The following is an 18,312-nucleotide window of genomic DNA, read 5'->3' as shown; positions in this document are numbered from 1 at the left end:
AAAAACATATACATGTTAAACAAAAACATACATACTTACATACAAAATAAGGGGAGGGAAAGACCGGTATCTACAAACTCCGGAATAAGGCAAATAAATGTGTATGTAAATGCATAAAGTGAAATATAAGTAAACAAATACATAGAATAAAGATGAGTAGGTTGATGTATATATTTAATTAATAGGTATACTTATACCATAAAACGGAGACAGCAGATGGAAAACCGGGCAAAGAAATAAAGCAAAACAAATAAAATTAAAAATATAAAAAGCTTAGAAGGTAAGATTATAAAAAAAAAAAATAAAAAAATTATGGGAAAAGATATATATTTGAAGGGTTAAATTAATAGCTATGTGATTTCAAATTTACCACATTTAAACTGGTTGCAATAGGAGATCAGTTCGTTTTTAGAGTTTATTATATTACTACTTTGAGGGGAGGTTATAATAGTTATAGCTTCAGTACAGTACTGTTTCGCTGTATATATATATATATATATATATATATATATATATATATATATATATATATATATATATATATATATATATATGAGCAAACAGTTAATGAAATATGTTAAAAAACACTTTGAAATGAGTTAAAAACATATTTAATTTGAAAAGGAAACACTAGATAAATGGATAGTCCTTATTTTTACTTGTACAAATGGAAATTCTTTTAACTTTCTTGAAGTTTTACATTTGGATTTTACCGTCACTGGATTTTTTATCTTCCACCAGACTATCCATTAATGTGTAATTACCTTTTTCTTTACCATATTCCCTCTGCTTAACTTATTTTGTTTTCAAGTAAGATCTTTGACTTATTTGTTGTTTCATCAAATACTTCTGCATGCAAAATCCGATCCTGCATTTTGCTAATTCCTACCCTCTGATGAGAAGGAGAGTATTTCTTCGAAACTCCGAAGTTTAAGGACTATCCATTTATCTAGTGTTTCCTTTTCAGATTAAATATGTTTTTAACTCATTTCAAAGTTTTTTTTTAACATATTTCATTAACTGTTTGCTCATATTATAAGCTCTATTTCCTATTTGGTATTATCGAGCTTTTATATCTGGCTGAGATAAGTTTATAAATATTAATTCTTTACTATTTATAATTTACTTTAATTTTACCATCTTTGATCATTTTGGTAAATTCAATTGTAATTTTCATTTTTTATATATATATATATATATATACAGCGAAACAGTACTGTATGTGGATGACTATAATGCTCCCTATCTTGGGTTGAGCATATTATGAAATGATATGCAAACTGCCATTAGCGTATTAAGCGATGCTCTTCGTTTAAACATTTGGACGATGTCAAAACGTCGTTAATTCATTATCCACTCAGCATCAGCCGTATAGCGCAATGGTGAGAATCCTTGACTGTCATCATGCGAGGTTCGTTGTTTAAGCAGCGTGTGAGATTCATTTACGACAGCACTCTACCCAAGGAGCGGGGGCTTAAAATATAGTTATCCATATACAATACTGTTTCGTTGTATCACAGCTCATCAGTGTGGCTAGACTAACAGCTTTCCCTAGTCAGGGACTGAACCTATAAGTTGATCGTCGGTAGTTGCCCTTCTCTCTCTCTCTCTCTCTCTCTCTCTCTCTCTCTCTCTATATATATATATATATATATATATATATATATATATTTATACAGTGCCATGCAAAAGTATTGGATACATTACATTTTCCTTCATAACTTTAATTAGGGTTCAAGATTTTACCTAAAATTTGGTCAGTATATTCTTATTACTATTTTAATATTTGGGGTAGTAATTGCAAAATTAAAGTTTAGAAAGTTTATATTAAAGGAAAAATATAAATCAACTTACACAAAAGTATTGGATATATTGATTTAATATTTGGTTGCATAACCTTTGTTGCATTCAACAGCTTCCAATCGCTTTCTATAGTTGCGCGGCCCTGTCGGTGGGGCATTATAATACGCCGACTGCCGTCCTGCAGAGGGTAAAAGCCCCTCAATGGGGGTCCTGGATATGACCTTAAACTATATCCAGTGGTGAGGCCCCAGCTTGTGGGCTTTGGGGAGTGTGGAACCACCCTTTAATTACCATTGCTCCCAGGTCCACTCTAACCCGGAGTGGTAGGGTTCCAACTATGGGTTAAATAGAAACCAATGTGAAAACAACAAATATATTCTATTAAAAAAATTTTTCTTCAAAATTTTTGGATTCGACATTAAATAACCCGGAAAGGGTTGATATGCCGTAAAACAAAAACAACCAACCAACCAACTATAGTTGCGCACATGTTTTTTACAAATATATGCAGGTATTTTGCGCCATTCTTCTTTGCAGAACTATTCTAGTTGTTGAATATTTTGTGGATTCCTCTTGTGAACATTGTTCTTCAATATTTTCCACAAATTTTCAGTTGGGTTTAGGTCTGGAGACTGACTGGGCGAAATAAGAACGTCAATTCTGTTATTTCTAATCCATGCTTTGGTTAGTTTGGCAGTATGCTTGGGATCATTGAAAGACGAAATTGCTATTATGTCCCAACAAAGCAGCAGATTTTTGCAAGTCTGTCTCCAAGATCTCCCTGTACATACGGTCCATTCATTTTACTATTCATGATTTCTAGTTCACCAGTACCTTTGGATACCATACTATAATCGAACCACCGCCAAACTTTACTGTAAGAATGTTTTTTTTTTGTTATAGGCGGTGCCATTTTGACGCTATACATGTGTTGCTGTGTTTCTTCCAAAGATTTCGATTTTCGTTTCGTCTGACAAGATTACCTTGTTCCAAAATTCTTGGGGTTGTTACAACGTGATCTGACATGTTTAAGCTTCAATAATGGAACTTTTCTTGGGGACCTTGATACAAAACCTGCACGATTTAAAACTCTACTGATTGTATCCTTGCTCACATTAATCCTAGCTTCTCTGAGATCGGTTTGAATTTCACCACGAGTAAGAAAAGAGTTTTTTTTGTACCTTTCTGCTTACCCACTTTCATTTTTTTTTGGTTTAATTTCCTTGGCCGACCACATCTTGGAAGATTTGCAACAGCTTCACCATGGGTTTTAAACTTTCTAATAACGTTTCCAACCGTATTAAATGATAAATTAAGTTCCTTTGGCCTTATTCGATACCCTTTTCCTTCTTTGTGCTTATCAATGATTTTTTTGTCGAATGTCTATTGACAACTCTTTAGTTTAAGGCATTTTTATAAATGAACTGGTTGACTTTGAAGGAGTGAGCCCAAACTGGAAGAGTTTTATAAAATTATTTTAATATAAAACTCTCTGATTGTTCAGTGAAAACTTGTTTGCATTATTGTAACACGCTAAGCAAAAGTCATTTAAATTTATTTCAGAAAAATAATTTTTTAAAAGTGTATCCAATACTTTTGCGTTTGTTAATTCATATTTTTCCTTAAATATGAACTTTCTAAACTTTGATTTTGTAATTACTACTCCAATTATAATTTAGAATAGTAATAGGAATATACTGACCAAATTTTAGGTAAAATCTTGAACCCTAATTAATATATATATATATATATATATATATATATATATATATATATATATATATATATATATGTATTACACTATGAACAAAATTCAAACTATTTAACTAATACAAATCAGCAAATTAATATTAATACCAGACCTCGAGCTTTTAGTAAAGTACATACATATATCGGCGCTACTTCAGCATTAATTCAGAAAAGAATATCAAACCACATTTCTTCTTTTAAAAACCATAATTCTAATAATAACCAAGGAACTTCTCTAACCACTTTAATTAAAAAACTTAACTCTAACAATACCCCATTCTCAATCATAAAAAAAGTTAAGTCTTATACTCCAGGCTCTAAGTCATGTCGCCTCTGCACAAGCGAAGCTATAACTATAATTACTTCCCCTCAAAGTAACAATATAATAAATTCTAAAAATGAACTGATCTCTTTCTGTAAACATAAGTCCAAATTTAATTATGGCAATTTTGAAATTACATAGTTATTACTTTTACCTTTTATATAGATATCAAAATTTTTTTTTCTTAAACTTTATCGTTTTTCTACATACTTCTTAATACTTTATAATTTAATAATCCTTTATTTTAATTCTTTATCTCTTTTATTTCTTCTTTGCATGGCCGGTTATTTATCTGCATTTTCTGCTTTATTCTTTAAACTTTCCTATCTATCTAATATATCAATCTACCCACACTTTCATATCTTGTATGTATATTTATTTATATTTTACTATATGCATTTACTTACTTTTTTTTTCTTGCTGTTTCCTGAATTTGCAGAAACCGGCCATCCTCTCCCCTTAAATAATTTTTCTTTTTTCTTTTATTTTTTTATCTTATATTTTATATTTTATTTTTTATTTTTTTATTTATTTATTTACTCTTTATTTATTATTTATTTTCTATTTATTTATTAATTTATTTATTTATCGATTTATTTTCCATTTAGTGTCGTCTAACAACTCTTGCTAACATTTTTTTTAAGTGATGACCTGTACATTTCAGTTGACCTATATTATTTTGCCCTATATATTTTTTTTGTGCCTTTAACATTTCCTGTCTGGGTCATTTTGAGTTTTGTTTCCCTTTATTTTATATTTTATATTTAAATTTATCATCATTTTTTTCTCCTTTTTTTCTCTCCTTTTTTTCACTCCTTTTTTCTCTCCTTTTTTCTCTCTCCTCTTTCTCTTCCCTGATCTTTTTATTTATATATGTCTACGAAGTAGAGTGAAAAGCATATCTTATTTTTCTTTTATTAATATTATTGGAATCTTTTCTTTTTTCCTTGTATACATTTTTGTGAATTATTCCATGGATTTCTGCCTTTGGATTATTATGGACCATCTTCTTCCAATTACGGGATTTCCTTGGATTTTACTTGTACAAATGGAAATTCTTTTAACTTTCTTGAAGTTTTACATTTGGATTTTACCGTCACTGGATTTTTTATCTTCCACCAGACTATCCATTCATGTGTAATCACCTTTTTCTTCACCATATTCCCTCTGCTTCACTTTTTTTGTTTTCAAATACTTCTGCATGCAAAATCCGATCCCGCATTTTGCTAATTCCTACCCTCTGATGAGAAGGAACGTATTTCTTCGAAACTCTGCTGATTAAGGACTATCCATTTATCTTTATTGTGTTTCCTTTTCAGATTAAATATGTTTTTAACTCATTTCAAAGTGCTTTTTAACATATTTTATTAACTGTTTGCTCATATATATATATATATATATATATATATATATATATATATATATATATATATATATATATATATTAGGAAAGCAGAAACTAGAAGCAGGTTAAATCTACTTACGCACAAAAGGAACAAATCATCACAAACTATTAGCAATGTACTACACCATAGACAACATAAAATGCATTCTTATAGCCTCTACCTTTCCTACCTAGGACTGCCAGCAACCACTGTAAAACAGTAATAGAAAATGAAAGTGAGCTATACGCCCAGTCTGTTAAATCCAAGGTAGCTGATCAGTGGCTTGGTTCCCACCAGTTTTGGCAAATAACAAATAGGATCCTGAACAGAAGTGTGCGTTCTATCCCAACCATTATCAATGGACCAGAGGTCATCTCGTCAGCGTCAGACAAGGCCAAACTATTTGCAAAGAACTTTGCAGCTAATTCTACCCTATGCGACGAAGGCCATCAACTCCCCATATTTCCTCCTATAACACAGAACAAGCTAGGTAACATACAAATATCCGTGCAGGAGGTCGCCAAGGTAATCAAGAACCTAGATTCCAGTAAAGCAACTGGCCCTGATGGCATCCCAATTATAGTGTTAAAAAAGCTTCAACCAGAACTTGCTCCCATACTTACGAAACTATTTAAGCGCTGCCTTAAGGAGAAGTGCTTTCCGACTCCCTGGAAGACCTCATCAGTTTGCCCTGTATTTAAGAATTCAGGTGATAAGTCATCTCCCTCTCAATACAGACCAATAAGTCTCCTGTGTGTTATGAGTAAGTTGTTGGAATCCATATTAAATAAAGAAATAGTCAACCACCTCAGCAGGAACAACCTTCTTAGTGACACACAATATGGTTTCCGCTCTGCAAGATCTACAGCAGATGTGCTGACGTTTATATCCCACAGGATTAGTGAATCTCTTGACAAAGGCTTCCTTTCTAGGGCAATTGCTCTTGACATATCAAAGGCCTTCGACAAGGTATGGCATAAGGGTCTACTTCACAAGATTTCTAGCCATAACTGGAAATGTTTTCTCAATCATTAAATCATTTCTCTCCGATAGGCTCATAAGAGTAGTGGTAGATGGACAAAAATCGGAGACCTGCAATATAAATGCTGGAGTCCCTCAGGGGTCAATCCTGGGCCCAACTCTCTTCCTGATCTACATCAATGACCTCCCTAAACACATACCTAAATCATTCGTTGACATCTATGCTGATGATATACTTTCGAGCGTGGTAGAGAGAGCCTACCTTCTTGCAGCGGTCCTGGAAATGCTCTTAATGTAATTGTTCCAACTCATGTTTCTTGTGAACGTTAGGCTGAGGAGTTTAAAAGAAGTACTTTCAGATAATGAATCTTTGACCATTACTATTGGTGGTAGAGATGGTTTCTTGTAATTATTGAAGGAATCAAGTTTAGTCTTGGCAGCATTGAATGTAACCATCCATCTTTGTCCCCATTCCACTACAGATAGGAGGTCATTCTCTAGTGTTTCTGCCATTTATGAATATTAGGAATAATAGAGGTCCAAAGATAGACCCCTGAGGCACTCCCTCATTTATATGATATTGTTTAGATGTACGACCGTAGAGGACAACTTAATTTTTCTCTTATTTAAGAAGGATTTTATTATGTTAAGTATTTGTCCAGTGATACCGTATGATCGGATTTTCCTGAGAATACGTTCATGCCATACCCTGTCAAAAGCCTCTACCCTCCCCTGCTTTGTCCAGTGAATGGTATATACGTTCAAAGATTACAGTTAGGATATCTGCTGTGGAACAGGCTTGCCTAAATCCATATTGTTGGTCGGTCAGTAGTTTTGCATTTTTAAGGTGATGGACTAGAGCTTGATTAATTATGGACTCAATATTTTGGCGAAAAGCGGGAGGAGGCTAATGGGGAGATAATTTACTGGGTCAGTTCTTTCGCCAGAATTCTTGAAAACTAGTACCACAGAAGCAGTTTTCCAGCAGTCCAGAAAGCAAGATTCATTAAGGCATTTGTTGTAAAGTTTGGAGAGAACTGGAGCTACTTCGGCAGAGCATTTTTTTAATAGCACAACCGGGATGAGACCAGGTCCACATGCTTTTGAAGTGTCAAGGTTTTGTATGATAGCATGCACCTGATAAGGGATGATTTTCAGATCGTCCAACGTGGTGTCTGTCCACAAAGGAAAGTCAGGGAGGGGTGGTTAGCAGGTTTCAGTGTGGAGTTGGAGGCAAACCGACTGGCAAGCACATTAGCCTTCTCGGTTGCTGAGCAAACAACTTCATGATTGTTGGTTAGTGGGGGAATTGTTGACTGCCCATTATTTACTACACTGTTGTAGATTTTCCAGAAATCACGGGTTCATAATTTCTGTTCTTCGGTGCGTTTTTTGGTGGTTTCAGTAAATTCTCTCTTAGCTGTCACTATTTCTTTCTTACAGTTACTTCTGACTTCTATATACTTCTGTCTGTTTGATCTAGACTTATGTCGGTTAAATCTGAAGTATACATGATACCTTTGTGCAATGGCAGTTGCACAAGTAGAAGTAAACCATTGTGGAGAGTAGGGCTTGTTATAAAATTTCCGCATGGAAACATGTACTTCAATTGCCGTTTTGAACCATTCAGTCGTCTCATTTGTGTACTGTTCAGCAGGAAGAGAAAAAATATTTCCCCATGGGGCATCTCTGATAAGATTTCTGATGGCTTCCCAGGGTGATTTCGACCATTATCACTGTATGATCAGCGTTCCGAAGTGAGCTGTGGGCATTTGTTATACAATGATTGGGGAATGTGGTCAAAAACAGATCTAGAAGTGATGCGTGCTGTTTTTGTTGGTCTGGGAAACGGGTTGCAAATGTAACCATCTGTGATAGGGAGTGAGATATAGAGATGCTATGTGTTGTGCTACCAGCTGCGTCTGTGTAAGTAGAGAATCCAAGCCAGTTTCTGTGGTGGACACTGAAGTCACCAAATACATCTACTTGTGCACTAGTGTCGAGGAGATGGCTGTATCTATACTATCAGAGATTTTGTTTCATGAGGGTCAAGGAGGAGCAGTAGAGAGAAAAAAAGTAGTTATGTTGCATGTTAAGTCTAAAGCATATAAATGTTTGACCGTCTGATTCTCGTTTTGTTTCTCAAGGGAAGGGTATTACGAATATAGACTCCAAGTCTGTGCATATGTCTGTCAGAGTCCTTATAGCAGAGTGGGAGCTATCCAGGCATGTTAAAGTGGTAAGAGGCCATGGAGGAGTGTAGATTAGTTCCACTTAGTGCTAAGATATCCGGGGTGTTTGTTAGGAGAAATGCTTCAACATCATCTAAATTAGTTCTAAGTCCACGGATGTTCATAAATGCAAGCTTCAAAGGAGGAGGCAAGTTGATTTTGTTTGAACCTAAGCCTGGTTTAAGTGTAATTTTTGATTGTACTGTCATTTTTTTTAAAGAGTTCCAGTTTAGGTAGGGGGGTGCTGAAAAAGTGGTTATGTAGAATACCAGACATGCAACACAAGTAGACCATCAGCTGTTCTTTCATCAACTAGGATTGTGGCCTCAAGAAAGCCCACCGGGGATGAGTGCAGGGTCTTTTTCCATGCACGACATGGCACTACAAACATCCCGATATTATACAACTGTTGATGGAGCAGCCGCTCTAAGTGTTACCAAAGAAACAGCAGCCAGGAACTATCAATCCGGTACCCTCAACCCATCAGACGAAGGTCAACCTAATCTAATTTCACTGGCATATGTGGCACTCAAGCACTCCCAAGTGCCCAATTTAGAGGGGTGGGATGTGTCGGAAGTGGGGAAAACGGCGTTCATTGCCCTAGTTAGGAAACAAGATCTACCACTGAATGTTTCTGTCGAATCACTGTGATAGTGCCTGAATGAGAGCGATAGACAGAGCCTATCTACTCCTTAAGCAGTTTAGGTGTGCAAACCTAAAAGTTTGAGTCACCAGCCCTAGGAACGTTTGTTGGAGACAGGACGGTCTGCAGAGTGATAGACGATCCCGTCTCCATGTATATAATGGTGGATGTATTTAATGGTAGAGGAATTGAAAAGACGAAAGGTCGCATAATGAAGACGAAAATATACTGTTATATATCAACGAAACAAATGCAATTTATTTGCATAAATATACAGGAAAGAGTGATAGAAAGAATAAGAGTTCATTGAAAGATGAGTAACGTTATTGCGGTTGACTGGCTAGTCAGGACGTGGCTCATGGCCCCACCGGAGCGGTGTTTGTCACATCTTGACTGCTTGAAAGTCCAGCGCAAAAGAGGAAGAAATATGGGGAACAGGAAGTGACGTAGCTAGGTCGCTCTTCTGAGTTAAAGGGCGACAATCGAGTTAGGCTGAGAGTTTTCAACTCCCACAATACTGCCTTCCTAGTTAGCTGGAAGCTAGAGAAAAGAAAATTGGAGAAAAAGCATGCATATATATGTTTGCGTGTGTGTCCACTGTATAGAGAACGAGAGAGATTTTTTTTATTTATTAAGTAAAAGGGTGTAAAGATAGAGTTGCGACGTTAAAGGATATCAGGAAAAAAAGGTGTGCAAACTTGTACAACTGTGGAATGGTCATAGGAATGATGTTATGAGTGCAAGTGTTGCGGTCATAGACTGTATTGCGACAGAGTCTATGAAGCGTGTGCAAGGGTCAGCATGATGGGTTGAAGTTGGTTCACGTTGGTCGCGAATGTGTCGACTACGCACTTACGGTCACAAGTGGGTCTGCGAGGAAATTTGTCCGTCCATAGAGAGCGGTGTCAACATTGTTCAGGTGCTCGGGCGTACTCAGTGGGTCGGTACGGTCTGAACGTCCAGTGATGCAGCTTACTCATGTTAGCTGGAGAACTTCGGTGAGGTGAGGTGAATCGTTGTGAAATCCAGGAGTGTACAGTGTTTGGTGAACATCTTTGTGTTGGCTGTCGCGTTTGTTGCTAAAAAAGGTTGATATCCTGTGAGGTGTTGCTGGAAAGGGTTCATATGCCGTGGAGAGGCTTTGAGTTTTGCAGTGGGCTTGTTGCCACACGTTCTCCATGATGAAATCGAAAGCTGAAATAATTTTTTATATTCGCACATGGCAAAAAAAAAAAAATATTTCGGTAAAGTGAAGAAGGTTTAAGGTTTTGATACATAGCTAAAACGCATGTGTGTCGGAATGTTTTGAGACTTCGTCATCCACAGCAAAATCTATATATAAAACGCGTGCGTGATGGTATGTTTGTTAGACTTCGTCATCCACAGCAAAATTCATACATAATTTCTGGCGTTGAAAATACGTGGAAAACACGTCGAAATTGCTATTAAAGTTGTTAGGAACTTCGTTCAAATAAGGAAGCAATTTTCGTTCGTTGTAGCAGTGGATGCATGTCGCTGGAGTTACGTCTTTGCAGTGTGACGTTCGTTCGTTTCAGGTGCTCGTTACATGTGCGTAATCATGTCTCTTCGTGCGAAGTGTTTCTCGGCTGAGGTAAACAAGAACTGGTCCTCAGAAAATAGTTTTGTTGAACAAACTGATTATTAAGAATGAAGGCAACAGGAAAATTTGACCTTTCAGGTTCTCGAGGTCATATTTTGCTTCGATTATGACGGAGAACAGAATAAAAAAGTTTGAGTTAAATGACGTGAAAAGAACGTCTAAGAATATTTCAGGGAGCGCGTTGTATTCAAGACGTTATTAAAATTATTTTCTCGATTGGATTATAACGGAAATGTGCATCGTTTGCGAGAAAAATCGAAATGTTCGTGAAAATAGTAGTCCGTTGGTATCGTCGAAATTTTAACAGACATTGATACGCTTCTTTATAAAAAATGTGAAGAAGATAATAATGTCTATGTTTTTTTAAGTGCATGAATATAGATAAAACTTATTGTTCTCTTTTATTATTATTATTATTATTATTATTATTATTATTATTATTGTTGTTGTTGTTGTTGTTGTTGTTGTTGCTGTTGCTGTTGCTGTTGCTGTCATCATCATCATCATCATCATCATCATCATCATCATCATCATGCTTATTATTATTATTATTATTATTATTATTGTTATTGTTATTGTTATTGTTATTATTATTATTATTATTATTATTATTATTATTATTATTTAGGCTGCGACGGAAAAAAGATTTTTTTTCTTTTGAGGTGGTTTGTTTACATTAGTTGTCCACGAGTAGTAAAAAAATTCAAAATGGCGACGATAGATAATTGACGCACGTGTGTTTAGATATAAAGTTGAAAATGCAACGAAAAAGTTTTTTCTCCTTTTTTTGGAAATTGTGGTTTTTGTTTTGTTTTTTCTTTCTTTTTTGAGTATATTTCGCTGATTATTTAACGATATAACGGCATGTTACATTCGCGACAGTGAGAACGTTTAAATGTTTTTGGAACGTTGATTGTTAAGCTTTTATGAGAATGTTCGTTAAGTCACCATTTTGAAAAAGATCACGTCGGCGGTCTACCAGATGTTGGAGACAGGACGGTCTGCAGTGTGATAGACGATCCCGCCCCCATGTATATAATGGTGGATGTATTTAATGGTAGAGGAATTGAAAAGAGGAAGAAATATGGGGAACAGGAAGTGACGTAGTTAGGTCGCTCTTCTGAGTTAAAGGGCGACAATCGAGTTAGGCTGAGAGTTTTCAACTCCCACAGGTTGTCATTCAAGACTGGAGAGGCCTCCCTCCCATAGGTTTAGTTTCAGAGTTTTCCTTCTCCTAGACGGATGATCTGGGAAGATCTACTAGGTCCATCAGCACCGAGGAGGTTTGCTCCACACCTGGTTTCTAATCCAGGTATTTCTGCAGCCCCGCATAATATTACTGGGTTAGTTTGTAAAGGTTATATGTCTACTAAATAGTTACACTCCTCAAAGTGATTTAGGGACATTGCTATTTCTTTGTTACTGGAAGAGGGGGTGAGTAAATTTCATGCAGTGGAAGCAACTATATTTGCAAGCAGTCTTGTTAGAAAGGAGTTAATATGTGGTTTAAGATTTTTTCTTTTAGATTTTTAATTTTTTTTCTATATATTTATATGTTAGCTTAGGAATAGGATAACGTTACAGTATGACTAGGTATTAAGAATTAAACTAAATTGTTTGTGCCCAGACTCTGTATATTTTAGATGACAGGACGGTTAAGATGTACGTGCGATACAGTACGAGTGTAACTGGAGGTAAATTATGAGTTATGGTGTATTCCGTATGTATAATAAAGTGATATATGGGCAAATTTTCTGTAGATGCGAATAAATAGAAGTTGAAGATAATTAAGTATGTTTCCACTTCTAATGAAGGAAGATAATTTCAGCTTTCATTTAAGAGTCAGGGAGTATTTTGCATAAACAAAGAGTATCGGTTCAGTGTTGTATTAATCGTTGCAAAACTATCTAAGGAAGAGACATATTGTTATAAACTGGAGATTGCTTTAAATCTGAGTACAGACTATGGCTAGTAAGTACCTAACTGGATAAAAATGAACTCTAATGCATGTCTTAGAGGTAGAAATATATACATGCTTAGTGACGACTTTCTAAGCGGTCAGCATGGCCAGGAGTTTTAGTGGCAGCTTGGGGAGTAGAGCAAATTGTTAGTTTTCAAGAGAAGGGATATTTACTTACAGAATACAGTAGAGTTACATTAGAATTTAGAGTTTCAAATAAAGTTTAGCTTAAAAAAATTTTTTTTCTTTAAATTTAACATGCAAGTTAGACAAAGGAGGTAAAGTATATGTTAGATATACATAGGAAGCCAGCGGTGGTGTTTTTATAGTTATGAGAGAAACAATTAGTACATGACGAGTCGGAATTCGTAGTTGCAGGAAATATTAAGGTCAGGCACAAAGCTTGTATCTATTCAGAAATAGTTCTAGTGACGTAACTAAGATCACTGTACATTTCATTTACAAATATAGTTGAAAGTAAATATAAGCTATATTCAGTGGTTTGATATAGATAGAAAGGAGGCCATTTTTTAATACAAACGAGCATGTAGTAAGTGTAGATATTAAGTATATTACTTAAAGTTCTTCTAACTTCTAACGTAGAATAAACAAATCCCCATTTGTGTTAAATTTAGTTTCCTCTCTTTTCATGTTGGTACATGTTTAAAAATATACGGTTTGATTCAATTCTAATGGCAATAAATAATATTTTCAACATAAATTCAGCAGTTTTTGGCCGTCCAGAACAGTGCCTGTCTCTTTAAACTGAGACCAATTTCCATATCGTTACGAGGTTAGGCTGATATACCTATTTCAGGAATAATGGACTTACCCAGAAACTATAAACACATTATTGGGTAGCAACTTGTGGCAGTTATGGTCCAGTCAATGGTGTAATTGAATAACATAGGTGAGAGAACGCATCCTTGTCGTGCGCCAGAATGAATGTCAAAGAATATGACTCTTGACCATGCACGTGAAGAGATAGTAGGCTTTGATTAGATTGAACTGTTTGATTGATTTATATGCTATTGCATGTAGCATTGAATATTGATCAATATATATAAACTTTATTAAAGTTAAAATTATGGGATCATGGCAAATCTGATAACAGAAGTAGTTAATGACAGCATCTATACAAGTCTTGTTTGGAATTGCATTTGCATTGGATATCTGTTAGCCAGCGGCTGGTGTCTAAGACATTTCCCATCCGTGGGATACGTGAAACCGGCTATGTCTGGCACGCGACAAAAAATATTACAATTTTATTCAATTTTGATGTGGATAAATAATATCCGCGACATACATTCAGAAGTTTTTGATTGTCCAGAACAGTGGTTCGTTTAAGATACTTTTAGTTTCTTTATACTTTGAAACCAATTTCTCTGTAGTTATTTCAGGACTCACCAAAAAACTATAAATGCAGTTACATCTAACACAGCAATTTGTGGAAGTTATGGCCCCAGAATCATGATGTGTACTTCTGTAACATACTTTTGCTAATACACTTTTTGTTAATTATACCATTGTGTTTGTCTTGATTATTACAACATCCATATACGAAATTGTAGTATCTATCAGTTTAGTGTTTTTAACATCATAAATTTACAGTGCAGTGTAGGTAAGGATGTAGTTAGCGATAAATATGTTAATATATAAATCTAATATTTTGTTTGTTACTTTTAAGAAAATAAGTGAGAATGGCTCACTTATGGTCCAGTCAATGGCGTAATTCTTTTGGGTTTTAAAAATTATTTTGCAATCTGAAAGTTATGTATGTTTTAAGGTTCTAAAAAGGTAAACGTATCCAACAGCTGACCTTAATTGGGTTGCCAGACTATCTTAAATATTTGAAACCAAATCTTTCAGAAAAAGACAAAAAAAAAAAGGCCAAATTGTTAACTATAGCCAGATTTTCGCAAACTAAAAAGCCAAATTGAAAAAAACAACAACAAAAAACAAAGAGTGTGTGGGTAAATATATAAACATTTATGTATTTTACACGCCATCATTATTTTTTGTTTGCTTGTGTAGATTTTTAAACTGCTTTAAACGGATGCATTATATATATATATATATATATATATATATATATATATATATATATATATATATATATATATTTAAGAGGAAACATAATTTAATTTAAATACCAAAAAAAAAAAAAACAAAAAAAAACGGGCAGGTGAAATTATTAAAATTTCCTTAAGGTCTTATCGTCTGACCCTCTAAGAGGAAACGTCAGAATGATTAATTAAAAACTAAGAAACGAATGAGGAAAGAAGGGAATTTGGTTTCAGTTGGAAGACCAGTGAGAAAAAAAATCTCACTGTTCAGGTGGTTTTAAATCAATAAATATCTCCAACTGATGTTTCAAAATCTTTTGTCTACACAGATTTTAAGAATCGTAAATTGGAAAGATTATATAGATCTATGCATGTAATAGCCAGTTATGGTCGGTGTAATCACAGAATCTTTGGAACATGTACAATTCGCCCCGGTGACAACTGGTAGCAGTGGTAGTACAAAATATTTACAGAAAAAATCCTTCCTCTAAAATGCTGCGATTGTGATGGTGTTGCTCATAGGATGCAATGTAGTATTTTATTATCACGACTGAATGTGTCTAAAATGGTGTTCGAAAGCTACGTAAGATAGTGGCTATTAGCCTAGATGTATTGAATTTGTATGTGGCATCTGTTGTTGTGAACCTACGATACTTTGGTGCAGAGAGGATTTCTGCTGTCATTTTATTATATATGGAGATGTAAAAATATCAGTAGGAAAAAATATATTAATGTTTATATTTTTCCGCTATTTATTTCTTATTTGTAGACGTGTAGGAATACAGAATGTTTTAAGACAACCTTTTTCCTAAAAGAACAAAGTTTTCAATGGATCCTTCGGCCCTTCGGTGACAATAGTAGATAAACAGGGCAGAGTATGTAGCCAATAGGATAAAGAAATGTTTACATGTGATCATCTCAGCATTTCAGGCTTTAAACGGTGAAAAACGTGGGTGGTCTTCTTCAAAATGAAATCTGTCATAAAAGTTCGAAAAGTACACATATGCTCCCCTACACACAGGTGCATATGTATACATAGATATGCATGAACTTACACGTATGCATCCACATACATACATGAACACTCATGTGCGGCACATACACACACATAAAAGTACACATATGATGAAGAGTTCTTGGTGAGGGAGGGGAGATGGGTAACGTCTTCTTTGCTTGCCTGGATTACATATGCATGCACAAACATACGTACATATGTAGTCATATGCGCACACATAGAATGTATAGAGAATGGTAAAATAACATGTATATTATATATAAAATCCTTTTTTGTTCAAAATCATGACATTCTTTTCGATTAATGATTTAATTTAACCTCCTTTGATCCACATCCAGGGTTTTTTATATTCACCTTTATATAAAGGATACATGAGGTGTGCGTTGGGAATGAAACACAGAAAGCCGGGATAAGATGCATCGGCATCTTATCCCGGCTTTCTGTGTTTCATTCCCAACGCACACCTCATGTATCCTTTATATATCCTTTATTTAAATTCCGATACACATCCCGGATCTCCAGTAATACACTAATACACACAGCGTGCTTCCTTTATTTAACCCGTGATGCACATCACTCCCAGGAATTTATAATGATTATCATATTCTTATTTTTAAAATTTATTTCATATAAATCTTAAAGCTGAAGTAAAATGTCACATTCTATTTTTATGAATGTCACCTGCAAACAATGATAAAATAACGTATCTCTTTGATCACATGACTTATATAGTTAACTAAGATATGTGGCTTCAGAATGTATGCTCTTATAAACATCTATCTCGAAAATTCTAACAAGCAACAGATAGATAGGAACCACAAGTTCATATATGTACAGAGTCTATTACTTATGGATATATATATATATATATATATATATATATATATATATATATATATATATATATATATATATATATAATATCCTATCTATCTGTTGCTTGTTAGACTTATATATATATATATATATACATATATATAACTACTTCATTTATTCACATAAATTTAATATACGAAAGTATAGATTTATGCGTAAACTTTAAGTATTTACTTCAAAAGTGCTCAATACGTAGGTAGAGCTAGTTAGTAATTTATAAAATATATATGGCGATTAAGCCACACTGAATATTCTGCGTTTCATCCAACTATAGGATTCGTCAGCCTGACGAATCCTATAGTTGGATGAAACGCAGAATATTCAGTGTAGCTTAATCGCCATATATATTTTATAAATTACTATATATATATATATATATATATATATATATATATATATATATATATATCATACTTTTTTTTTCTAATATACTGATTTTGTGTTCATATCAACAGGATTTCTGTATTTTGCAATTATTTTATTTGTAATCATGCATTTATATTAAAAAGGCAATATTAGTCGCAACAATAACTATTATAATATTATAATATTTTATGCATACATTAACCTATGTAAACAAATTAATGTAAAAGTAATTATTTAATTGTTTGATTTTTTTTAGAATATGCATATCCAAAATGATAGCCTCATGGAAATAGATGGCCTGAACGGTACAGAAAACACCACCCAGCCGGTACACCCTAGAAATGAAGAACTAGCGAAGATGGAAGTCATTGTCCAAGGTGTTTGCTTTGCTCTCGCTGTATTCAATAACGCATGCGTACTGGTTGCGCTTCTTTTGCGCCGGAGGAAAGTCAGTCGAATGCAACTTTTTATTTTACATTTGAGTATTGCTGATCTGATCGTTGCATTTTTTAATACACTTCCGCAAATCATCTGGGACATCACGTACCGGTTTTTAGCAGGTGATGCTATGTGTCGTTTCATTAAATATGCCCAGATGTTTTCTCTCTATTTATCTACTTACGTTTTGATAATGACAGCAATCGACCGTTACAGAGCGATTTGTCACCCGCTCACTAACCAGACATGGACTCCTTTCATGGTCCACAGCATGATCTTTACTGCTTATCTAATTGCAGCTGTGTTTAGTATTCCTCAAGTGATCCTATTTCGTTATCAAGAAATCGTTGCCGGAAGTGGTGAGTACGATTGTTGGGTTCACTTCAAACCTTCCTGGGGACTTGAAGCTTACGTATTATCCATCTTTTGTGCGCTCTACTTGGTACCGCTTGTGATACTCATCGTTAGCTACAGTTCAATATGCTACACAATCTGGTCAAAATATCGATCTTCACGTGAAGCCAATAGTAGCAAGACGTACAACCAGGAAGTGACGTATTCGGTCCCCAGAAGAAAAGTAAAAGTGCAATTGCAGCCTCCGGCGCAAAGATCGAGAAAGAGCGGCGTCTTATTAAGAACCCATTCCGTGCGCGGATTCTCGCGGGCCAAACTGAAGACTATAAAGTTAACATTTGCTGTAATACTGGCCTACATTATCTGCTGGTCACCTTTTTTCGTCTGTCAGATTTGGTGGCTATATGACCCAAAGGCCACCACCAAAAGTAAGTATCTACCCTTTTCAGTATGATTTTACAAAAATTGGACTGAATTATTTAATTTAATATAATTTAAATTG

The 18,312-nt window shown here is 34.7% G+C and overlaps 1 protein-coding gene across 2 annotated transcripts in view; it reads left to right on the top strand.

Annotated features, from left to right (window-relative positions):
* Nucleotides 1-18,312, top strand: part of LOC145247351 (cephalotocin receptor 2-like) — a 115,016-nt gene that overhangs the window by 63,197 nt on the left and 33,507 nt on the right. For both annotated transcript variants that reach the window (XM_080109026.1, XM_080109025.1), the window contains exon 2: nt 17,275-18,238. In XM_080109026.1, coding sequence (XP_079965152.1) covers nt 17,278-18,238 — 961 coding nt within the window. In that variant the 5' untranslated portion in view covers nt 17,275-17,277. The remainder of the gene's footprint in view (nt 1-17,274; nt 18,239-18,312) is intronic.

This window comes from Euprymna scolopes, chromosome 25 (assembly GCF_053919585.1).
Source record: "Euprymna scolopes isolate OS-2025 chromosome 25, ASM5391958v1, whole genome shotgun sequence".
NCBI lineage: Eukaryota > Metazoa > Mollusca > Cephalopoda > Sepiida > Sepiolidae > Euprymna > Euprymna scolopes.
This window is presented reverse-complemented; position numbering and strand designations above follow the sequence as displayed.